This window comes from Cyanistes caeruleus, chromosome 3 (genome assembly GCF_971803275.1).
Source record: "Cyanistes caeruleus chromosome 3, bCyaCae1.hap1.1, whole genome shotgun sequence".
NCBI classification, from domain to species: domain Eukaryota; kingdom Metazoa; phylum Chordata; class Aves; order Passeriformes; family Paridae; genus Cyanistes; species Cyanistes caeruleus.
Window position 1 is genome coordinate 24509772 of NC_141703.1, and position 26198 is coordinate 24535969.

General features: G+C 39.0%; 1 protein-coding gene across 3 annotated transcripts in view; it reads left to right on the plus strand.

Moving 5' to 3' along the window:
- The window catches only part of COL4A2 (collagen type IV alpha 2 chain), a 139102-nt gene that overhangs the window by 72047 nt on the left and 40857 nt on the right, over window positions 1-26198 (plus strand). For all 3 annotated transcript variants that reach the window (XM_086880169.1, XM_086880170.1, XM_023918298.2), the window contains 10 exons: window positions 16210-16344; window positions 16426-16470; window positions 18572-18688; window positions 19426-19497; window positions 21087-21122; window positions 21216-21278; window positions 23430-23465; window positions 24113-24154; window positions 24679-24753; window positions 25879-25923. In XM_086880169.1, the coding sequence (XP_086736295.1) occupies window positions 16210-16344; window positions 16426-16470; window positions 18572-18688; window positions 19426-19497; window positions 21087-21122; window positions 21216-21278; window positions 23430-23465; window positions 24113-24154; window positions 24679-24753; window positions 25879-25923 (666 nt within the window). The remainder of the gene's footprint in view (window positions 1-16209; window positions 16345-16425; window positions 16471-18571; window positions 18689-19425; window positions 19498-21086; window positions 21123-21215; window positions 21279-23429; window positions 23466-24112; window positions 24155-24678; window positions 24754-25878; window positions 25924-26198) is intronic.

Sequence of the window (26198 nt, forward strand, 5' to 3'; positions counted from 1 at the left end):
ACTAATCAAACTAGCTTATCATGAATGAATAGTCTTTCTGTGGATATAATGAGGAGGGAATAGACTTAAACAAGGAGCTGTGTATTTCATCTTTGTGATAGCAAGTATCCTTGGGACATTCATTTTTCATACTATTTATGCTCAATTTTAGTTTTGTAGTCTTCATGCAGAGAATTAAAATTAATCTCTCCAATTGTTTTGTGAATGTTATGTAACTTTGTAAAAAAACACAAGTGCTGCGCATGAGCTCTTCATTTTTTTACATTTATAGAACCTATTGGGGATCAATAGCATGGAGATAGAAAGTGTTCTTTACTTGGGGAAGATGGATGTGATTAATAATGAAAAGCATTTTAAATTGATTCTTGGATACTTTCTATTTAATCTCAGGCATTTAACTGATTTTTTTTTTTTCACTACACATCTTTGGAACAGTGCAAGAAATCCTACTGCTGTATGGTTTCAGTTGTTTTAAATTTCAGGATGTTTTTTTAAATTATGAGCATGGAAGCATGCTTTAGCTAGCCTGTGACTGAACAAGGCTTAAATTAGTCACAGCCTGGCTTTTTGTGTTTACATTTTTGTCGCTGCGTGTTTTATCCCAACGCACATCTTCTGTGTTTCTTCTCTGAAGTTGTTAACAGCTGCACAAAAACTGTCTTCTGAAATGTTTTTCCAAGTCTCTGTTTATCTCTGTGATGAAGGATTGCTGCTGTTGAAGCAGTCTAATAGTTAGCAAATATTAAACTGGCCGAAATTCACCTCAATTCAGTAGGGCTTGTCTGAGACCTGTGGCACCCTTGAGGTGTGATAGGGATTGTGATACCCACATGTTTCAGCAAAAGGGTGGAAGAGAACTCACTGTGGGCTTCAGAGAGGTGAGTGTGAGGAAGAGCTGGGCATTGACTGGAGTTCTCATCCATGGGTGCTTCCCATCTTCAGTGTGGCACACAGGAGTGACACCACTTCAGTTCAGTACAGACCTGGCTCAAGCCCACATCAGTATCTGCACACATTTGCTGAGGAATGAGAAGGCTCTAGTTCCACATGCTTATCCTACAACCACTCATATATCAGCCTAACATTAAGGTAAATCTCTTGCCCCAGCTTCTTGGTTTTTTCCCTAAAACTTCTGGTTTCTCAATACTACTGATTTGTTCATCCATAGTGAAGAAAGAGAACCCTGCATATTGTCAGGGTAGTGTCATTAATCTTTCATTAATTAAGTTTAAAGCTGTATTCCTTGAGAACACACCAGTTAATAGCTGTATATTATATCTGAAGGAAGGCTTAGGGCAGCAGTGCTCTCAGTGTGATGGACAATGTTGTGTCCTGTTGTTTAGCTGTTTTCTAAAGTCATTGCTGATTCCTGCTGTCAAGGATTAAACATTCAATTGGGTAACAAGGTAATCAGTTCTCTAAGATACTAACTGAATGAAGTAGCATGTTGCTTAGTCAAACAGATGAAAAGCAATTTAAGCCTATACTTTGCTATGCTTGGAAATATATTTCCAGTATTTTCCTTAATGTTTCTGCTGTACATTCAAAATACATTCGTTTCACCTTTTTTCTTTTTGTCAGATTTGCTGAATACTGATAATTGAATTTATTGAGAAATTTGTTCAAGGAGGAACTTTAGCAGAAATCTCATAACTACTTTGCATAAAATAATTAAAATTATTTAAATATCTGTGGTAACTTGAAATCTAAGACATTCATAGCTCAGTGTCTAGTCAGGCCTTTATAAATAATCAGAACTGGAAAATCATATTAAACCATATTTGTCTTCAGAATAATATAATTTTATTGAATGCAGAGAGGAAATAGATTGTATTTTGTTTTTTGTCCACAATCTATCATAGTTAATAATTCAAATTCTTTCTCTATGATGCTTCATTAAAGTTCTTTCTGAATTGCATCATCTCCATGGGGTTACTAAACCATATTCTCTTAGAATTAGTTTCATCTTCCAAGGATATCTGATATGTGCAGGAAATAGATTGATAAAATCATCTTGACCAAAAAGAATATGCAAATTGCTGATTTTCTTCATTGGTTGGGTTAATATTTATGGAGGTCATGTTGCATTACCCCAGCCAGCGTAATTAAAAATGAGTTTTCACTGATTCTTGTTTCAGTCCTTGTTACTGGAAACTTACCATCTGAAAATTCTGTCAGCCTTATTAAAACAAATTTAATTTTTGGTTTTTTATTTGGGATTTTTTTTCCCTGTATCTGTAGAAAATCTGTTGTAGGTTTCTTGTTTCTTTGGCGGTGGCAGGGGGAGTAGGAAGAGAAATATGGCTCTAAGTCAAAAATATTCAGAGGAAGCTGAATAGCTCTGTCATCTTTTTTTACTCTGACTCTTTATTCAAATCTCTCCTTAGGTGCACCCTCTTTTTTGTGTCAGGCTGTGTTCATAAAAAAGTATGTTGGTTTATATCCTTAGGAATGCTTGTTGGTGCCTTCCTGTGGTGGAAACAAATAACAGCAGAAACTTCTTCAGTCTAGTTCAGAAATGTATAAATCAATAGAGTTGGTAGAGTGATAGGTCTGGCAGGGTTTTAGTGAAGTTTTTAAAGAATTGCAGGACCAGAAGGCTGTTTTTCTTGTAAATACGCATGTTAACTGTAAAGATATGGGAAACCTCACACATATATTAGTATGTCTGCAACAAACACACAGCTGTATTTACCCACAAGCAGATAGCTATAAACTTGCATCTTGGCTTTTGTCAGTAATGCTAACTTTACCAAACACTTCATAGTAATTATCAGTGTTTTTAACAGAAAGAAAGTATTCCAACTCATGTCAGTGACTCCCACCCCTTATCTGTTCTAAAGACACTACAGTGCTTTATGGCTTGTGTTAGATAGACAGAGATCTGAAGACAGCAAATAAAAGAGAGAATAAATATGTACACAGACAGAAGAATTCTACAGACATCACAGAGAGGAAAAAAATCTAAGCAATAGAATAGGGAAATAGCTGAATTGCGGGTCTTAAAGAGGATTTTGAACATCAGTATCGTCGTAGTTCACTGAATCACAGAATGGCTGAGGTTGGAAAGGGGCTCAAAGATCATCTAGTCCAACTGCCTGTGCTCAAGCAGGGTTAGCTAGGGCAGGTAATATTTGGTTAGTCTTTTTTATTGCCAGGTAATTTGGGGGTTACCAATCTCCAGGCCGTTGTGATTCATTCAGCCATCCACATCATCAGTCTGTACCGAGCACTGTCGCCTCCATAATACTGTTGCTCAGAGTTGTCTTCCTTTCATATAGCAAGTTTTCTTTATCTCTTGACAAAAAAAAAAATAAAAAATAGAAGTCATAGGCATTAACATGTACAGGAGAGCTAGCACTGGCTCTTCTCAGTAGCTAGATAAAAGCCTTAGGTTCTCCCAGATGCAGAAACAGTCAGAAAAGTTGAAAATATTTTTTTCATTTAAAAAAAGAGAGGAGCGAGCACCAAAAATTCAAAAGAACCACATAAATAGAAGTGCATTTGTTTCTCTGTCAAAAATACAGAAGACTGATAGTCCACGTGGTAGTTGAGATCTTCTCAGGGATATGAAGGATTCAGTACCTATAAATCTCAGGTACAGATATTCCAGCATTAATTAGTGTTTTGGAAAGGAGGAGAAGCTTCTCTTGCCTCCTTTCATCCTTGCCTGTATCAGATATGGTAAAGGAAGAGAGGCATCTTAGCCTCTCTTGAGGTCATGTTTGACCTGTTTGAGGTCATGGTTGACCTGTGAACTGTGCCATTCTGACCTTTCACCACCAGCAATTCCATTTCCCTGTTGATAAATGCAGCCTCTCCCATGAGACTGATGGAAGCCTCTCTGCAAGTACATTTTAAGTTCACAAAGACAGTGCATCACTGCACATCACTGATTCCTTTGACTCAGCTAATCCTGTAAGCAGACTGTGTTTTAGCCAAGGAGGCACTGATTTAACAAAGCTTAGAGACACTGAGAATCTGAAATACTGAGGATACTTTCCTCAAGCTCAAGCCTGAAACCAGTGATGGGACCCAGATGAGTAGTTACAACAAATTGTTTAGCAGTCTCTCTGGTGTTCTGATAGAACAGATGGACTCCCTCTATTGTTTGTCTTTGTCTGGCAGGCTTCCCTTTTCCTCCACGTTACCTGCATTTGCTACCAGTTAGAGATCAACCTAAATTTTCTTCAAGACCTCTCAAACTAATGGCATGTCCTTCCAGTAAAAGCAACTTGCCATTACAATTTAGAAGTTCCTTCACTCCCTCAGTACCTGCAGAATGAAAAGGATTAAAGGATCCTTGTCTCTATACTGGAGAGACAGGGATTGGACAGGTGGACCACTTGGTGCATATGGAATTGGCTGGATGGACACACACATAGAGTTGCAGCCAATGGCTCAATGTCCAAGTGGAAGGCAGTGTTGAGTCTTGGGGTTGGCACTGTTCAACATCTTTGTCAGCCACATGGACAGTGGGACTAAGTGCACCCTCATCAAGTCTCCTGATGGCACCAAGCTGTGGTGTGGTCAGCGTGCTGGAGGGGAAGGATGCCATCCAGTGTGAAAAGCTCGTGAAGTTCAACAGCAAGGTGCTGCATCTGGGTCGGAATAGCTCAGTCAATACAGGCTGGGGGATGACCAGATTGAGAGCAGCCCTGAGAATGACTGGGGGGTGTTGGTGGGCAAGAAGCTCAACATGACACAACACTGCATCCTTGCAGCCCAGAAAGCCAACACATCCTGTGCTGGATCAAAACCAGGTGATGTGACCATCAAGTTGAGGAAGGTAATTCTCCCTCCACATTCTGCTGTGGTGAGGTCCAGACTGGAGTCCAGCTCTGGGTCCCTCAAAATGAGAAGGACATGGACCTGTTGGAGGAAGTCCAGAGGAGGGCCACAAAGGTGATCAGAGGGCCAGAACGCCTCTCCTATGAGAACAAGCTGAGACCTGGGGCTGTTAAACCTGGAGAAGCTCCAGGGAGATCTTTTAGCAGCCTTCCAGTATCTAAAGGATGCTTACAAAAATGCTGGAGAGGGACTTTTCACAAGGGCATGTGGTATTTGCTTTAGACTGAAAGAGGGCAAGTGTAAATTAGATATTAGGAAGGAATTCTTTACTGTGAGGGTGGTGAGGCAGTGGAAGAGTTTGCCCAGAGAGATGGTAGACGTTCCATCCCTGGAATTGTTCAAATTTGGATGGGACTTTGTGCAGTCTGGTGCAGTAGAGGGTATTCCTGCCCTTAGTAACGGGGTTGAAATGAGATGATTTTTAAGGTCCCTTCCAGTCCAAAGCATTCTATGATTTTATGATCAAACAAAATGGTTTGCTCTGATTATTATCCCGATCCTCTACTGAGGAAGCTCCATAGCCCATACTGCCTACAATAAATGGTTAAAAAATTTCCAGTAGCTTTTGAAATCAACATTTGAAATGATAAATAGGCTTTCTGCTTGAACAGCTGTGGAACTGTCTGCTGCTGATGTTCTCCAGAACATCCTTTCCCATGAGTGATGAGATTTTGGAATCTGCAGAAGATGTGTGGGCACTCTTGGCCCCCATTAGTGCTACCTCAAACTGAGTCTATTAGAAAAACTAGATATTTTGTAATGGATCTGGAGAGCCTTCTTGTTAAAGTTTATATTCCACCCTTGACCCTCTCCAAGACTGTTATCACAAGTTACATTCATACTTTTTGGATAAATGATACAGAATTATTTTCTTCATGATTCAAAGGAAAATATTTTTACTCTCCTTCTGCCTGACTTCAAAGAAAAAAGGAAGAAGAAAGACTTCACAGAATCACAGAGAGTTCTCCAAGTAATCAGTTGCCATGATACTTCCCCCAAATAATTTAGCTTCCCTAGATGATCATTCAGCTTGATCTTGTACTGCCAACTCTTAAAAAACGTCTTGTGAATATGGGCAGGGTACATAACTGTGTGATATAAAAGACAATTGCTGATAATTTTCAGCATTTCTATTTATTAACTGAAGACTTCTCGTAGATTACAGTTTATTTAGACTGTTTGTTGATTCTGGAGACAAACCCAACATGAAGGCAGGTCCAGCTTAACAACCATCAAAGTGATTGCGTTAGAATATTTGTGATGTTAATAAGCCACATACACTGAAATGCATAAAGGTTGATTTAGCTTCAGTGTAAGCTGACTCAAACAGCAGGTTTCAACAGAGCCCCAGTTACTGAAATTTCTAGAGTACTTACACTGATAGATCAAGATTGGGAAATCCTGTAGAGGAAACAACTGTACAAACTCTGTTCAGATGATATCACAGCACCCTACTGCTCTTGAGAGAAATCTGTCTAGAAGAGTTAGGAGAAAAAAAAAAGCTGTGTCCGATTCTGTATCAACAATGACTCTTCATATTACTGCACACATCTGCCTTAAAGCCCACCGTCCTTCCTGGTGGTTCAGAGCCAATCATCTGGCCTTGTCAGGAACTCGGAGACTGTCCCAAACTGTAAATTCCCATGACCGGAGTGCGAAGGTCTGTACCAAGTCCCTTGTACATGCTGCTAGAACATATGTTCTGGGCTCCCATGTGGAGAGGGTATCCCAGTACACAAATTACTAAAAAGTCACAGCCTTTTTAAGAGAATTGAATTCTTTCTATAGTTTAAACAGCCAGTAGTAACTTCTATTTGCATGATCAAGTCAGTTTTGATAGCTGTTCCCACCACAAAAATAGTTACGATTTTGTTTAAACAGAAGAACACAGAATGGAAAAATTGGCATACGATAGGCTGAACTCCTGCAGGGGTTTTAATTTTCACATACTCTTAAACTCATGGAGCCTAATGAGCTTAACATTTTGGCCAGTTGCACAATTTGGAAATTTCAACAGCGAATGGTTTTTGGACCGAAAAGAAAATGTTCTCACAAATATGAAAAGTGAACAGATGTTACTATTGGTGCTTCCAACGCCTACTGACAGAAAACATCTGTGTTGAACTTCCTGAATTTTAGGATCTTGAGAACACTCCCACACACCACTGAAAGCTGTTTGAAAGCAGTTGGGCTGGAAGATTGGCTCTTGTGTCTATGACTGAATGTTCTAACTCAAGCAGGTGCTGGTTGTTGTCTTGCCTTGAGAAGCCCAGTTAGCCAAGAAGCAACCTTACAGCTATCCAACTGACTGTGTTATCCAAGTTTTTGGCAATATGTGTGAAGTATGCTTTTAAAAAGTCCCAGAAAGCAGCTGATCTTAATATTATGATGTTAATAAAATGAATGGAATGAATGAAAAGAACTTTAAAAAAGTAATTTTGGTGCAGATACTAGCAGAGTAGGGAGATTGCACTGCATTCTATGGTGCATTCTATGGAAATTTTTTTGACTTTTTGATCATGTAAAAACCCATGTTGAATGAACAGAATTTTGTTCTATAAATGTATTCATTGTGCTAAAAACATATAAGGTATTTGCTGTCCTCCAAGTGTTTAATCACACATTTAATAGGCATCATGACAAAAGTTTGCTCCTTTACATGAGTGTGGTACAGCAGATGTCACAGAGTAACTGGGAGTTCCCTGCTTCCTCCTGCTCCTTGTCCACACCCATCAATGTGATAATTGACTAGTTATAAGAGCATATTTGGCAAGATGATTTTCCTCTCTGGTGAATTTTTGGTCAGCTAGCAAACTAACCTTCTCCAATTAATTACATAGTAATGAACATTTGACAAGTATAAATCAATGTCATTTTAGTGCTCTGTGAAACATCATTAGCTCATTCAAGTTCATTCAAGTTCATTTAAAGTTGACATCTCGAAATATAACTTTAGTTACCTCTTTCTCAAAAACAGAATTTAGCTGGTAGTCAAAGGAACAGTATTTACATATCAGTGAAGTAGGGTTTTTTTTGATTGTGTAGTTGTCTTAGCTTGGTGGTCTCAGTTTAACCAACATAAAGTGAGTGGTTCTGTTAACTGCATTTCCACTCTCAGGCTTACATGGAATAAATGGATATGCTTTTGAGCACACACCATTATCATCTGATTACTCTTTAATGCTGAAGTATTTCTAACTTCCAAGAAAATCCTATTGTTTTGTACTACCAGTAGCAACTTCTCTGCCATATAATGCCTGCCAGGTTAAGTAAATTTATTGCATTTATATCAGCTTCCTTTTCATGTGGCACAGTTTTCATTTCAGTCTTAATTCTAACTGCTAAATCCACAATTTTGGGGCTTGATCTTTTGAGGTATTGCCTTCTTGCACAGTTTAGATAGCAGTGATGTGAGGTCAGCTTTTGAGCTAGAGACCTGGGCTCCTTTTAGACACCTAAGAAAAATGGGCACATTCAGGTGCATTTCTTTGACTTAGTTTGAATAGCTGCATTAGAATATCATGCCATGAGGTATCACCTGCACCTGGTGGGAGCTTTTAATGACTACACTATGTACTACATATGTAGTACACTATGTAGCTAAATGTCTTCATTGAAATACTTAAAAAAATTCAGTGGCTTTCAAGTCATTCCAAGTCTTCTCACATAATTCAGTGGAGCAGGCTGACTAGAGAGATGTATTTGCTAATATATATATATGTCTTAATTCTGATCCTAAATTTCCTAGTTTGTCTGTTTAGTCCTACTTCAGCAGAGATTCTGCTTTGTACTTTCAGAGATATCCCCTTACTGAATCTGCAAACAAAACCACCCTTTGCCTCTGCCCAACGCTTCTTTCCCACATCTTGTCCACGTTCCTCTTCTCCTTTCCTCTATGCAATAACCTTCTGAAGGTTTAATATGGGAATCCTCATGTGGTTTTGTCTAGACTTGTCCTTTCTGATGCTTTTCTTTGAGAGACCATTGCTGTGGTCCCAGACTACTACAGAAGCACTGCAAAGCACAGAAAGCATTTCTGACATTTACTCCTGTGTATTTTGTGACATGAAGAAACTATTAACTGGTTCTTTTGAGTTCTTGACCTACATTCCAGCATGTATTTACTTTTGCACATGTTTTATCTTCTTGGGTGACATAGCAGCTTTCTGGAAGATCACAAATTAGATCAAACCGTGGGAACAGAAAACAGTACAAAATTATTTCATTACTGAGTACAGAAAAGGGATGTGGCTTCTGGTAAAGGGAATGCTTTCATAGTTCCTTTTTTTCATGAAGATTTAATGTGTATTCCTTCCTTTATTTAAAAAAAAAAAAAAAAAAGCCACCCTTCTGCAAGCTGAATCATTGCTCTGGAATTAAAGTCATTTGGTCACCACTGTCCTGTGAGAGAAAATGTCGTATGTCCAGACAATGAAGTTAAAAGAAGTCACATTGTTGCCATGCCACTAGGCTGAACTAGCCTCATTTTTTAGTTATTTTTAACAAATTTTATAAATTTTTGTTTACTTTCGTTATAAATAAAAAAAAACAAAAAAACAACTTGTTAACAAATGAGAAGAAAAGTCTTTTCTGAGAATAAAAGCTGGAATGTGAAACTCAGCTAAATAACCTCCTCTAAAGTAGCAAAACAAGAAAAAAAAGTAGAAATAACCATTAGTTATGTACTCTTTTGTTAACACCTCCTGACTCTGTCAATACTGCTCTCTGTTTAAGAATTTAATATCATGATAAGCCACAAGAGAAAGATTTGTTTGATTTGCTTATCGATATTCTAGTTAGACAACCCATCTCTTCCTGGTACCATGGTACACTGGTAACTGTGTTGTTACCAAATGTCTGAAATATCAGAATAAGACTCCCTTTTTGGTATCAGTGTGGTGGCAGAAGTTAATGCCAGCCCTGCACTAAAAATACAGGTTCAGAAGATAAATTTGAGAATTTTCAAGCCTGTGATAGTAAATGTAAATGTAACTCCAATGAAGAAGTAAGAGAATAAGTTTTTCTCATTTCTTGTAGAAGATCAAATTTGCCTACCGTACAAAATATAGGTTGAATGACAGAGCACCTTCACTTCAGGCAGCCATGCTGCTCAGTTGCATGATACATTTAATTCCATTTCATTTGCACCTCCCCAGCTATCTCACTTCGAGACATTTTGGCAAAAACCTTCTGCTTTTGTTGCCTCAGACCTCGCTCCAGCACAGTTTGACCCTATCTGAACTCCTTATCAGATTTCCTGAAGGTTGTACCATGGTCTGGAATCCTGCACCTGCAGTGGTGGGGGCTGTGTGCAGCAGCAATGGCTGGTGCCATCTAGTGAGGAGCTTCTGAATGCTCACTGCAAACTGCAGCTTGCAAGGCATCTGTCTTTTAGGAAGCAGTCATTACTACAGTCCTGAAGACACAGAAATAAAGTAACATGATGATATGTTTAACAACCAAGCCTGCACAAACTTCAGGACTTCTTTCTCTCAGAAGATCTTTTTCTTCAGTGGCTAGCATTGGTTGTGTTTTGCCCTGTGTGTTTGTATTTCCTACCCTTCCATGGATCGTTTTGATCTATTCTTCCTAGGAGGAATTACAAAAGCATTTAAGTCTTGCTTAAACAAAACTCTTGAGTTGCCGAGATGGATGGTACCATCCAAACAACATAATGATGGAAGCTACAGAAATGTTCCATTTTCTGCTTTGCCCATGGTAGGTGCTGTGCACATCATTGTCTGTACTGGGCAGCCCAGTGCCACCAGAAGCAGCTGCTGAGCCAAACCATGCCATGGCAGCAGGTGCTCCACGTGGTCTGCTTTCCTCTGCCTCTCAGCCCAAAGTGATGCAACACCATAGGTGAAGTATTTCTGACAAAGTGTGCACTTCATGGAACTGAACCCCAAATCCTTCCCCTACGTATTCCCCTCTAATATGTTTAATCCATAAACTCCTGGATTTATGCTCCAGCAGAAATGCTGGGTGCTATGCCCACCCCAGTCTGACTCAAGAACCACAGCAGGGTTCTTCAGGTTCTTCTTCATAGTTTATATCTTTGGGGGTGGTGGGAGCACAAAAATCATGCATTTTTTATTAGGGGTCAGTGATTGTTTTAGTGTACTACATCCACTGAAACCACCTGAAAGAATCACAAATTCCTTACATTTGTACTCAGTTTTCCACATTTTGCCAGCATTTCACTTAAAAACTTTTCTGTTTCTTTCTTGCGTGCCTGGGGAGATGTCTTTTCCTGGGTTAGCACTTTTAATCAGCCCAAAAGTTGCTCATTTTTCTTATAAATTATTTTATTCCCTGTTGAGTTTTTGTCTGTTCCGCTTGCTGGTCTCACTGAGTAGGAGTGCAATGAGGTCCTTGCTGTCACGTCCTTTCTCCATCTGTTCTTACAGGGATCGTTCCAGACTAAGAGCTCTTACAAAAAATCCCAGCTCCAGCTTTTCTGTCATGGTCAGATCACCCTTCCCGCAGGAAATGAACTTGTCCTTTCACCAGTGACCTTTTTAAAATGTCAGGGAATTAACCTCCTTTCTTTTTGTCCACTGTTAAAAGAAATGATGGTCTACAAGGCTCATTTCCGTGTGGGGAATACTGAATCATCACATTCCATGTACCAGAAGCAATTGCAAAATGGCTATCTGTAATGAAACATGGAGAAATGGGCTCAGTGGCTGGGAAGCTCTGTAGAAACTCTGATTCTGTCTCCTCTTTATTGCAAATCAACAGTTTTACTTATATCTCTGTATCTCCACCCTGGTAGGTGAATTTCTGAACAATTCATGACTCCTGTATTTTAAAACCTTTGGAGCAGGTACTGTCATTTATTGCATGTCTCTTTGTACAGCACATCAAACATTTGGTTGCTCTCAAAATTAGCCCACCCTCCTCTGTCGATTTTGTTTCCACACTGTAAATTTAACAGTAAATTAAAAGGAAGAAAGTATTGCAACATGACATCTCTTTCATCTGACTGATCGTAAAAGAACTGGAAATTAAAGTTCAAGCTGCAAAACATGAACATTGAGTACAAATTTAAAAGTCTGATCAGGATCTTCTTACGTCCACTGGTACTTAATTGCAAAATGTAGTTATTGAATTCAGTCACAACCTTGGCAGCATTTTCTTTCGTGCATGCCACTGGATAAGTGACAATGTATATATAACATGGCATATATTTTCTGGGGAGATTTCTTCCAGGCTTTCTAATTTCCAACCTTTTCTTTTCTCTGTAAGTAATTTTTGCACAATATCTGAGCTGGCCACAAGAATTTTGCGAGACCTTTCCCAGTCAGATGAAGTTGCAGGAAGGAAGAGCAAAGCAGGGACTGCCTATTTAGGTGTATATCCTGACATTGCGAGCTTTGTAATTCAACTGAACAGTTGTAGAGGTTTTGTATAAAAACAAGGAAAGAACTTCTTGTTAACCTTCAAGATATTCCACCAGCCCACTTTTTCCTTTTATTTTTATGTGTTCTCTCAGAGATGCTGGCCATGGCATTCCACACACACTTCAGTGAGCCTCTTAGCACTGGCCTGTGAGTCCCGTGGTGGGTGACGTGGGGTAATGGTGCCATGCTCTGGGTTAGGGTAGAGTTCACCCTAGTGAAATGGGAAGGGCACCAAGGGCCAGAGCATGTACAAGAGAAAGTATTTCACGAGTTTTCTAAAACATGACATGGATGATAGGTTCTCCTAGGCTTTCCTTTTTTTTTTTTTTTCTTTTTTTTTTTTTTTTTTTTCTTTTTTTTTCCTTTTTAAGACCTGGAAATTTTAAGTCAAACCCAATTTTACAGCTTTGGAGAATTCTGTAGGATTTCTGACCCACAGACACAGTAGTACCATGCATGGCATGTGTCACACGGGTATTTGGGACTAACAATTGAGTCATGCTTTGTTTGACTGAACCTTTCAAACTGATTGTCTTTGCTTAAATCTCCCCAGTGGCCTTTGCCAAAGAGAGAATGTTCTTAGGTCACTTGCTAATGAAAAGGGGACATACTTGTCCAACAAAAGATCTAAGATAAAGAAAGCAGAGTTAAAGCTGACATGTCTGAGTTAATGAAGGTTAACAAAGTTAATTCAGTTAACAAGCCGAGGTACTAATTGGCTGAAGAATTACACAAGCATTGTCATGATATTAAGTATTTCTCTAGCTCTGACTCTAGCCTTGTGTTAAACTAGTGCCATGAGGATCTATTCTCTTGTCTTTATATTAAATAACCCATATTCCTCGGCAAACAAATGACCAGATAACTACCAGGAAAGCATGGGGAAATGGTGCTGATACCCAGCCCTCTTCCTTGTTTTTCATTCCTTGTTTATTGCTTCCTCCACACCAGACAGGAAAATGGGGCTGGAAGTGGGAGAGTGGTATCTGATGTAGGAGTTAAGAGAGGTAACCATGTTCCATGGAATCCCACCTTGGAGCTCTGCATGGCCTCTACAGAAAGCCAGGCACAGATTTGAAAATTCTGAACATAACCAGCCTTTTGTCAGAAACTGCAATGAAAAGTTTTACATGTCTTCTACCTACAGACAGCTGCCCTCTAAAGGAAGGTAGAAGGGAACTAAAGAGACAGTTTACTTACCTCAGGAGGATGAGTGTTTTTTTGGAATTTGGATTATTTATTCTGGCTTCCAGGTACTCCAAAAATGAAGTGGAATTTTCAGTGCACAAAATCCATGTCTTCCTTTCTTTTGCAGAAGCAACTGAAACATTTATTTTCAGAAATTACATGCAACTGGAGCCAACTCAAATCTCTACAAATTAATTTGAATAATTTTTTGTGTTCTTTGCAGATGTAATAGATATGCTTCCATTCATTTTTAACCTTTTTCTAGATTTGAGTGCATCAGGAAGAACAAACTACCTTAAGTGATGAATAATATTTTAAGGCTTTATAGTAAAATTGAAATATTTTTGATTCATATTTGCATGAGAATTTATACTGCTCTACCAAAAGAACCCCCCAAAAAAATCAGACTCCATTTTTGTAATGCATTAAATGTCTATTTCCCTAAAAAGACTGTTTTGTGGGGCATGCTCATATGTATTTTATCAATTCCTATGCACTTGAATTTTTAGCCTTAATAGGTAAGAAAAGTGGAGAAAATGTGGTATAAGAAAGATTTTTCTTTTCTTGATCTTGGAACTCACACTGAAAAATTCTGGTGCAGATTTAAGTCATTATTCTAGTGCTTTTAATCAGCATCTTTCCATTTGAGTCAAGCAACTCAGGAAATATGTCTACTGTGACCTGCACCTCCACAGAATAAATTTTAGAGATTCACTGCATTTTGAAAAATCTAAAAACTGCTGCTGGTGGAGGTAGATGCATTTGTAGTAGCCAGTGGTGCCTGGCATAAGGAAATGAGCAGCTGCTTGTTTAGATACCTATGCCTCCTGCCAACATGAGTTCTTTCATGTTTTAGAGGTATTCATGTAATCTTTGTTCCTTCTCAGTTTGTTAATCTGAAAAGACATTGGCCTCTTAGCACCTAATAATCAACATGAACAGACTTGGTTTAAAAGTAGGGATACTTCATAAAGTCAGGCTTGGTTGTAAGCAGAGGGAAATCTCTTTCACACTGACAGCTCAAACACTTAAATTCATGTTGTCTTTTGGCACTGCTTCTAAAACATCAGTCTGGGCAAATTAGTCACAACAGCAGAGCAAAAGATCCATACTGTACAAGATCCATCCTGGTGGCTTGTCCCAAGGAACTCCATGTAATTCAGCCTTCATATTGGCTCATTCCTAGTCTTCTTCCAAAATTAAAGACTTGCACTCGGTTCTGTACTTTGTTTGGCTGTGTCAGCTTCTCAGTATGGACTCATATGATGTAATTTAATATGGATTCATATGATAAGATTTAAAATATAAAACCTACCCACAGTGACAACCATTTTACATGGAAGCACTGTGGAAAATTGATTTGTTTTTGAAGCTACAAAAAATGTGTTTCAGTCATAGCATTGGTTTGGGGTATGTGGTATGAAGACAAGTATGGCACAGATAAATGTTTATTTTAGATAGTTGTTGACTATGAAGTTTTTACAGTGTATCACAAATGGGCCTATGAGACTAAAATAATTTTTTCCTAATATCAATAAGGCATTGTTCAGTATCTTTGGTACAGCTTTCTGATCCATAGAAATTACGTTATTTTCAGGTTTCTTTTTTTCAAGTCCCTCCACTGCCCTCTTTCCACCTAAATGGCATTAAATGAAGTTGAACTCTTGAAAAGGAATTGCATTCACCTTCTAGTTCTTTCTTTGGAGGCATGGGCAAGATATTTTATACTAAAAGAAGGTAGTATTTTTAAATCAGCTTTTTTGGTAAAAATATGTATGCATTTCTTCATGATTTGCTGTAGTTCTCCTTTGTGAGATACTGGTGCTGTTCCAGCCTGGTGTGTGAAAAAAATCTAATTGCATTTTAAAAACAACTTTCATTAGATTTGACTTAATTGGAATGTCTTGGTAAATGGTGCTTTGCCCCATTTAAAACATATTTCTCCAGAAAAGATTGCAGCAATGTACTATTAATGTCATTAGTGCAGTGAGTACATGCAAAACATGTGTGCCTTTAGTGACGCTACGTCTGGAATGATATTCAAATACTTCAGTTCACAGGTCTCAGACATACTGTCACAATCCATTACTTAAACCACCATTGTGTCATTTCAAAATTGTTTTTTCCCCTTTTGAGCCTTGTGATGTTGGCAGCCAGCAGGGATTATTTTTAAACAATGGTTGAAGTGGCGTGAAGAGCCGACCCAGCACTGGAAGGGAAAATGACCAGAGAGCCCTGTGTGCAACTCTTCAACCTGTGTGGATCCATGCATGTCCCATCATTTTCGGGCTCCACTGCTGAGTAGAAATATTGTCACTAAAGAGGCAGAAATTCCTGCCATTAAATATCAGATGCCACTAGTAATAAATATGGCCAATAAGCAAATTTCACAGTTAAGCATATTTTACTTGTTTGTAGCATCATGCATTATATTGTAGGAGAATGGCTCCTGAGAATCCTCATTCCAAAGAAAACTGTTTTTTCTTAGAGTGGCTATGAAGAGTGAAGTAGTGAATATTGATTTGGATGCTAATATCCATGTGTTAATTTTGTGACCACATGTGCAGAATAGTCACGGCTGCTGGAGTTTCTCTGTGTGGTGTTTCAGATGACTTTTATCAAAGACCCTGGCCGGCTGGGATGGAAAGAAATTCTGTGTTTATTTTTTCTTTGAGAGATTGACTCTGTTGCAGCAGTGATAACTTATCCAGCTTCACACATCACAACTGTTCCTATGTAAATGCTGTTTTATTGTTTTTATCAGGGCCAGCCAGGACTTCTTGGATCACAGGGATTCACTGGACCACCAGGATTGATGGGGATCCCAGGAGTGCAAGGTCCCAAAGGTCACAAAGGTGAAAGAGGATACCCAGGAATAACTGGACCCAAAGGAGAAGTGGTAATTTTTGAATATCAAATGTTCTAGCTAACAAGCAAAATGCTAGCAGAACATCATTTTAATTGTGTTGTTTCACTCTAGGGACAAAGAGGAGTCACTGGATTCCCCGGAGCAGATGGCATTCCTGTAAGTAGAGGGTTACTTCATCTTTAAGAAATCACCAAATGCAAATATTGCAGGCTAGCTTAAAGCCTTTGTACTTTAATTAAAATGTCTGGGTTAAATTCTGCATCAGCCACGTACACACTTTTCAGCTAAGGACATTTTCTGAAGTGAATGGAACTGCAGATGCACAACAAAAGAGCAAAATCTGTGCTCCCTCTCATTCCCTCAGATAATTAAGGTCCATTTGCTCTGTCCTATGGAGAAATCCCCTTGTAAAAGGGGCAGAAAAGGATAGAAGTTTCCTGTGTCTTTGGAGGTTACCCAGCTAATGTTCTTTTGTAGGAAAGACCTGTGACATAAGTGCTTCACAACTCTTATTCTTGTGAATGAAGGATCTGAGTTGGTCATTCCTAATTATTTCTGATTTGCAAAGCTCATATAATGACCACTGAATTTAAGAATGCTATCTATGGTTAATTTGCTTTATATAAGCTCATGTGTCATGCCTTAGATTGTCTTTAAAATCTTACTGATCACTAAACAGTGTAAAACTTTGAACAAATTGACCAGGTCTATGAAACTGAAACACTCCAAGAGGAAAACCGGGTAAAGTTCATAGCACAGTATTTTCCCAGCCTACACTTCTTTACATCTTGTGTCATAAAATAACAAAGAAATCTGAGTCACTGGAATCCCTGGACAGAGTTCCCAGGCTTGGGTTTCCTTTGTAGTGCTCTCTGACACCGGGGCCCCGCTTTGCAGCCCACGCATCCACATCCACTCTGCTTTCACCCTCTTTTGTTTCCAGAAGAGCTTCCTATCAAGTTTCAGGGATTTCTCTCTCACAATCTTCCTTGTCTCCCCCTTTCTCACTCTTTAAGGAAAAAAAGACGACCATATTTGCCATTTCTATTAACACTCCTGAGCCAAGGATCTTGTTCATCTCACTGCATCATGCTGTGTTTTTTTCTAAGCACTGTAACATCCTGGGAAGCAGAGTAAATTGCCCCCCTGTGAAGCCCAGTGTTGCTGTAGCTGAACTGCTTCTCTTTACCTGGGCATGTTTTCTTTTTCAGCCCTACCTCCCTGACCTTTGCTCATTGCATTGTGAGGGATAAATACCTTCAGACAGAGCTTGAACCTGCATTTTCATTGTGTACTCTCTTGGAGCTCCGCTGCCCTTCAAGCACCCTTATATTTTTCAGCCATTTTTTTCACTGCCCACGGGAAGGCAGGCAGATAGACACCTGAACAAACCACAATTGCACAGTGCTAGGATGTGGGGCTGGGAGCCGAGAGAGAATGGTGGCAAGACTTGAGTCTCTTCTGGGATGAGGAGTATTTAGTGGAGCTGAGTAAGGACATGAATATTCGTCTGTTTTTTCTAAACAACGGAGCAAAAGCCAAGAGAACAGTCTTGCTATAGACAAAGGAGAAGGGAGAAATGTTTTATGTTCATTTCTGGTTTTATGTGACTGAGCCTGCTGGAACAAAGAGCTCCTCAAGGGAAGATTTGCTTCTCATCAACCTCAGTGCAAACGAGAAGCAACAGCAGTTAAGGTGAATGTAGGAACAGCAATGAAAATACAATTTGAGTAACAGCTCTGTGTCAAGGCCTTGGAATGTCCCCAGTTTGCTACCTTTGAGCCCTGCTGTTTTCTTCCATATTCACAGCCTCATCATGACACTCAATCTAGCTCCAGTGGCATCTTTGACTTTTTTCCTGGCTTTGAAGCTGTTGAAACTCAGTGAGGAATATTTCTTCCCACTCTTCCAGTGCGAGGCACTGAAATGCTTAACAATCTCAGTTCTTGGTGGATCCCTGCACAGCAGCCTCATCTGGCTTAGTTCTCTGCATAACAGAGCCTGCATTGAACATAGCTTTCTTACCCTTTCTGAGAGGTCCTTCACTACTCGTTTTTTCATGCTGTCTGGGGCATCTGGTTCAGGCTGCAGCTATATTAAAAAAAGGCACTGTCTGTTTCTGTCTTTGAAAATCCTAGTTTCCCATGGATCCAAGCCTTGGGCTTAATGTGAGAATGTCTAAATACTTTGTGACTACAGGAAAAGGAAAACTAGAAACAGATGGACAGATAAACACTTTTTTTTTTTCCCTCAACAGGGTCATCCAGGCCAGCCAGGACCAAGGGGGAAACCAGGTCATGATGGCTGTAATGGGACAGCAGGTGACCCTGGTGACCCGGGAACTCCTGGACTCTCTGGTTTCCCTGGTAGCATTGTAAGTAGCTGGCAATAAGTGAGTATCTGAAGCTAAGAGAATTGCTGGAGTGACTTTCACTCACACCTGGGTTGGGTTATTGGGACATTTCTTTCAAAGGGAATGTGGGGCTTTTTGGCCCAGCAGAGCATTTGTGCAGACTCAGCATGGACACACTGCACTGTTTGGTCATTGCATTGCAGCCAGGGCCAGAAGGTCTGCTCAAGCTATCCCTGTCACACAGGTCTTGCAGAGAGATTACTGTAGGAAAACCTGTGCAGCTTTAATCAACAGCGATAATATAATATTAAACTCAAAATTGCTGATGAAAGTATTCTTTTCTTCCATGCCCCATGGCCAAAGTATTGTCTTTTCATGGTGAGATACACAAGATCATGCTGAGGTGAGCAGTGGGGCTCCTGGATTTACAGCATTTACAGGGCACATGTCAGCCCTGGGAAGTGAAGCATCAGCTCTAGCTAGAAGGTGCTAACCCATTACATCACTCCCTGGTAATGGGGAGTTTCTCCCCAAAATTTAGAAATTCATTCTTTTACATACTCTAAGGGTTTACACATTTTTTTCTAAACCATAAATTTCCGAAGGTAGGCATAGTCTCTACCTCTAAACTGCAGTGTGTTTATGTACACTTACGAAAACACCAACAAACATTTTTCATTTAGCTCTTGGCTGTTTACATGTTTACAGAGATGGTGTGAGAGCTTACATTGTGTTTTGGTTTTTCTGGTCACCTCCAGGGAGTCCAAGGGCCCAAGGGCCAGAAGGGAGAGCCGTACATAGTAGCGCCGGAGATCATCAGCCGACACAGGGTGCGTCTCTAACTCCCAGCTGTTATTCTTGCCCAGCACCGCTTTTCAGACATGTGATGGAGAGTAAATTTTTCTTATACTCTGATGGGCACAGTACCAAGAGGCCCACTTTGATTTTTTGCAGGCTTTGAAAGGCAGCTTCTGCTTTCTCTGGTTGCAGCAAAGTTTATATGATGTCCAAGGCAAAAAATTCAAATTCAGTTATTTCCAGGGAATGTCAGCCTATAGGTGGATTGCAAAGGCACTGGAGATGATGTAGGTCAAGTATTTCCCTCTTTATCCAATGATTGCCTTTGTATCCTGCATGGCAAAATTTTTTCTTTGCCATAGGTTTTTCCATAGAATGGTTCTGGTTACTATTAGCATCCTTCCTGTAAAATTTTCATGCAAGTGTTTGATTTTCTTAGGGTCAAATATCCTTCAATATTTTATTTAGTTATTTATTAAACCCCAAGTATTCCAATGGCTTCTTTTACTTTGTCTAATCCTTAATTTTTTTTATGTTTTGTAATCACTTGCATCTTTTTCTCATATATATATATATATATATATATATATGTATATATATAATCTTGCATTATTTGAAGGTATAAGAGGGAGATAAGGGATTACATATGTAGAGTATAAATTGTGGCTGATTTTAAAGCTACAACTGAGCTATACTCAGCACAGAAGGGATCTGCTGACATTTTTTGTGTGTATTTTGTGCCAGCAGTAAGTGCCAAAATAGGTATTTCTCTTGACATATTTGTAAGTTGCCTGTATTTTTTATGGAAACCTCTTTTCCTTTTAGAAAATCTTCAGATCTGCAGTTAATAGTCAGGAGTGATTAAGTAATGTTTAAGAAATGCTCAACTGTATTGTGGCCAAGGATGGCTACTGACACCTGTATTCATTTCAGAAAGTACTTGGTTCCACAAATTATTCTGTTAACTAAACCCAAATTAACCAGGCAGTTAAGATGCTACTTAAAATGATTGAAGGTGTTTGGACTGAATGCCACGTTATTTATGTGTGTTGAAAGGTCTTTAGGCTAGAACATTTTTGGTTCTAATTTCCAAAAACATTTCAGCATGTACTGAAGTTAAAATATGTGGTCACTGAAAACAGTATGTTCCAAATGCTTTTAGTGACTCAGAAGAGAATCAAAATGATTCAGTCATTCCCATGCAACTCACAAAAATGAGCTTGGACATTTCAGCTAAGGTTATAGCCCTAATTAAGCCACTGGTTAGGTAGGATTTTTTTAAAAAATAAATTCAGCGTGGTCTGTTGTATAGTTCAACTTTGTAGTTTGGATCCCTAACTTCATTAGCAAACTTTGTACCCAACTTTGTATCCTTTGTACCCTTCTATTACATGCAATTGAACCATATCTATAAGGTATGAAATCTGTGTGGCCCACATTCAGTTATCTCAACATCTCTGTGGAATCCATCAGTAAAGAAGGGTTTGAGTAACATGGCGTGCTATAATTAGTTGTTTGAGTGAGAAGAAAAATAATGAGCAATAAAAAGATTTTATTCCATTTTGTATATAGAATTCACTGCATTTTTACTCCTTTCTTTCTCTTATGGTTTTTTTTTCAGGGAGATCCTGGGGATTCAGGGTTCATTGGTTTTCCAGTAAGTAGCGTTACAGTGGATGTGATGAAGAGTCAGCAGTAACTAATACCAGAACAACATTTATTGATAGTTGGTGGATTTTTTTATTTAAAGGGACCTCCAGGTACACTGGGTATTCAGGGACCTGTTGGTCCAAGAGGACAGCGAGGAAGACCAGTAAGTATATTTAAATTATGTTGTCTAGAAAATTAACCAAACAGAAGAATTATCTCAGCAAGTTCCATTCTGTTGGATTGTAACCTAGGTTAGAAATAGCAAGAAGGTCTCAATGGATGTGAAACCTTTTAAAAAGCACTATGAGACACTGCGGGATGAATATTGCAGAAAGAGGTACAGGGGTTTTTGCCCTGTGCTGTCAGAGGCTTTTGATTCATATTGTATTTTTTTAACTTCCTTGGAAGGTTAACTACACTGAGTTATCAGAAATATAATTACTTGAATATTTTATCTTTTCTGCTCATAAAGAATACGTATATTTTCTCACTATACTTCCCCAGGAGATTGAATGGTATTTAGAAAGTAATTTTATCTTTAAATTATTATTCAGTGATTTTTTAAATTTTTTTCAAAATCATCATTTACAGCATTGAGAAGACTGTGTTCTCTCCAGATACAATTTCTACATTTCTTATTTCCATGGTTAATAGTTTTATGGGTGAGAAGCAGCTAGTCAAATTCAATAGATTTAATTTTCTTTAAGATTCTTTTATTTTCCTGTAATACAAGTTTGTAGCATTTGCTCTTTTCATTGTCTTGTCAAAATTTACTTTGGACCTGCTTTACATCCCTGATCTGAGAGGCAAAAAATTAATTCAGGGCATCTGACTCATAGCCTCCATAGCTGTTTTCAGGGACACCCCCTCCACCCCAAACCCCAAAAAAACCCAGGCTAAACCAAACGAAAAAGACCCTAAACCCACAGCATGCTAAGCCTTTCAAAGTTAATTTTCTGCACTGACCTGTTTTATCACCTAGAGTAAACTGCACCTTTTCTTTCTCACTTGTCCTCCTGAAGGGAAATCAGTCCTTTAATTACTTTTTCTTTAGAGCAAACCCACAGAAGCTCAGAGCTTCACACAGGAGCCCAGCCTGCTCATAATCCCAGTGTTGTTTCTGGGATGTTTGGAGTGCTGTGAACCATATATTTTCAGAGCCCCTGTCATGGGGAGGCCCCACACCTACATCCCTCTGGTTACCATATTGGCAACATCTCTTTTGAGAAAAATACATCCAACTTTATTTACTGCCTCTAAAGCTATGACTCACCTGTGAGAGAGACCCGGGAGCACTTCTCAGGTCTGAGTTTGCATCATTGCTCTTCTCTAAGTGCTGGGCAGTGCAGGAAGGCAGGTGTGGCTCCCCCAGGTCCCTGTAGGCTCTCCAGGTTATGGGATGCCCTGTGCAGTGCATCCGCCCGGTAGATTAGGCAGTAGCTCAAAAATTACTCAAGTAAAGTGATTCAAAAGCACGTTTTTTTTCAGAACAAGTCTAGTGTCTGTGCACACAAAGCAAGGCAGAGGTGCGTAAAAAGTTCAGGTCTCACCTGAATGTTACTATCTTTTCCTTGCAAGTTAGGTTTGATTTTGCATTATGCAGCTAACATCCCCTTCAGGGCACAGTAGGTGGACAGTTCTATCTGCAACCTTCTCTCCTTTCTGTTCCACTCATTCACCATGAACTGAACAGCTCATGCTTCTTATTCACCCCAGCTTTCCCTCATTTGGCAGAGTTTTTAATGTAGAGCCCTTTGAAGCCTGTTAACCAGCATAGCTGACTGAAGCAAGGGAGGTTGTCTCTTCAATTCATGGCTTTCCTACCTCTTGTAAGCCTCTGGCAGATACGGGTCCTGTTTTGTTTCATTTTCCACCATCTTCCTTTGGCTTTATTCTGTACAATTCCAAGTAGGTAATCTGAGATGCCTGTGGGTAGTTCAGTCCCCTTACAGACCAATACAGTACCAAAACTGCAGCCCAGTGAAGCACTTAAAGATGTGCTTAACTTTTGGTATGAGCTTAAAATGTTGCTTAGTCAGGATCCTAAAGCACAAGTTCTTATTACTTGAGAAAATGGGTTTTCATTAGATCTAGGCTGGGTAACTGCCATTATTCTGTTCAGAAAGATTACAATGTGACTTAAGAAGGTATTTTTCAGAATGGTAAATACAGCTAATATAGTGACAGTAGCACATGGGATGCTGAGGAATACACTCCCTGTTAAATACATACTTAGGTTTCAGACAGAGTCAACTCCTGCATGCATTGATTAGAAAGCAACAAGTAACTCGCTCCCCCTCTTGTGCTTCCCCAGGGACCACCAGGACCCCCAGGGCCCCCAGGACCACAAGTAAGTCCTTGTGTCAGGGTTGTTCATGTTGATTTTGTGTTGCTGAGGTTTATTCAAGACCTACTTGAGGCGGTGAAAGAAAGAACCATAGGCTGCACCAAAGACTGTGTAGCACAAGACTTTCTTTTGTTGGCTGCATACCATGGGAAGTTAATCTTACACTGGGATCACCTACCCTGAAAAGATTAAATCAGTTCTAGAGCCAGATTTAATTTGCTACTGTAGTCACAGTAGCTTCCCATGAACAGAGAATCCTTGCAGTCTTCACAATATTCAATTTTATCTCCATGGAAAAAATATATGAGTTCATTGTTCCAGCCCATTTAGGTGTTTTTATTTAGCATTCAGTGCTATTAAGAATCTTTCAGAAGAAATGCTTGATCTTTTCATGACATTACTCAGTGGATGACTCAAAGAACTGGTAGCATGAGATTTTAAATAGAGTTGTCTTTCTAAAAGTTTAGGTCTGTAAAATTACTTCTAAATCTATAAAAATACTTCAAGGTAAACCTTGACTATTATTTGATAGCAGTTCTTCAGTGGTATTGTACAGACTTGTAAGCATGAAAAGGCCTTTAAGCATGTTTAAATTTGAATTTTAGATTAGAGTTATACACTTGGTAAACATTGACTTATTGTTTTTTCAGGGCAACAGGGGCCTTGGCTTCTATGGAGAAAAAGGTGAACAGGTAAAGGAAAACTAATGAATTCATGTCACTACTAAAGGACAGGTGGATGTTATCTGCAATTTATATATGAACATATTTTAAATACTCTCTTCATTTGCAATTGCATTATATAAGAGGAAAAATTAAGTATAGGTTGGAAAGTAATTATGTTCTCTATAAGGGACATCTTAGCTGAACTAATCCCTACATGTTTAGGTCTCTCTGTGCTCTCATTTACACTGACACAGAGGTAAAACTTATAGAATTTATAAAGCCAGGCCACTTTATGTAATGCAGTAATTTTTGCTGTTGTTCTGGAAACACACAGAGCAAGAGCAAGTATTGCTATATGTTAACCCAGCACAAAATTAATTTATCTTGCCATAAATTTATTTGGTATGGTTGTATAAAGTTTAGAACCATGCTCCCAGGAGGGGCAAATCTGTGCTGCTCCCTTGATTGCAGTGTCCTGGAGCTTCTGCTGATGAGCAGCTTGACCAGGTATTAGAGCTGTTAGTAAATGTTCCTTCATTTTTATCCTGCAGGGCGCCCCAGGTCCTCCAGGTCCACCTGGGCTTCCTACAAGAGAACTGATGGGTGTCCCCTCTGACAAACACAAGGTAAAGAAGAGGGTATTTTTCTGAAATAAACAAGGAGCTGAGAGCTCTGCACTACCAAAACTAAAATGTTATTTAAACGGGCTTTAACATATACAACTTAAAAGACTTTAATATATTAAAAGAGAAATCTGATACTTTCACAAACTTGGATCATAAAGTATTTATTGAAACTATGGTGGCTAAAGTAATTTAGAAAGTATTTCTCAAGTTTAGAGGTGCCTTTGGCAAACATTTTCTTTTTGCTTAAGCATGCAACTACTGGCCATCACTCACATCTCATTTTACAGGCAGAAGTTCCTGCTGAGAAACCATTACTGTGTTTGTTTTGATAACTTATCTATGTGATGCAGATATTTATATACTTAGTGTTAAGGCTTATTCATACATATTGGAGAAATCCCCTCATGCAAGATGTACTTTATTCTCATCTGTTGCTTCTTGCTGGGAGCAGAGGCAGTCATACCCTGTATGGGTATATTCTGTATCAGACACCAACCTCCAGACCAGTTATTTTTTGTCCCATATTTGAAGTTAGAAAGTTTACGTGGCTCATATGATTTCTGCAGTAAGATGAGTAAATTGATAGGATACTGGAAGATCTAAAAACACTTTTAACTCTCTGCAGTCTACCCTAAATAACATACATGCTGAGATTTTCATGAGTAAACAGAGACACCCACATGTGAGCTACTTACCAGGAGAGCTGTTATATTCAATGGAGATGTCATCAATATAGAGAGTGGAATTTAGGCTGTGATTTGTCTTACCCTACCAGGAGCTCTTGATCAAATAATTCATAGATAATCAGTAGGTAAAAGTGGGTGAGTGTGCATTTATTAACAGGCATTACTTAGGCACTCATGACCCAGACATCTCATGAACAAGCCTGGAAAGAGCTGAGCATTCACATTCCTAGAGACCTTTTCAAAAAAAACTATCAAAAATTCCTTTAAAAAGCAAATCCAAAAACTTATTAAGAAAGCATTCATTTCATACAAGAAGTGTATGAATAAAGAACAGCACAAGAGGAGAGTTTTTTCTCTTCATCCATTGTTTTGCATTGTATAAAATTATTGAAATGTAAATGGGAGTGCCAAACCTATCTGAACACTTTTTCTTTATTAGGGTGAAAGAGGAGACCCTGGACCAAGAGGGGAAGCTGGAATTCCAGTAAGTCGTGCAGAGAAGAATGAATTCAAATAATAATATTTGAGTTAATACTTGTGTGCTGTTCACTGATGTGATGCAATATAGATGTGTTATAAGCAGAGACACCAGTTCTGACGCTTCAGAAAAACTGAACAACTTGATGTGCAGTAACTCCATCGCACAATCAGTTGTTCTCTTACTGGTTTACTAAAATAAGACTTTCCCACACATTTTTAATTTTAATTATTAATAAATCTCTTTACTTATTCTTCTTATCTATGTTTTAAAATCTCGCT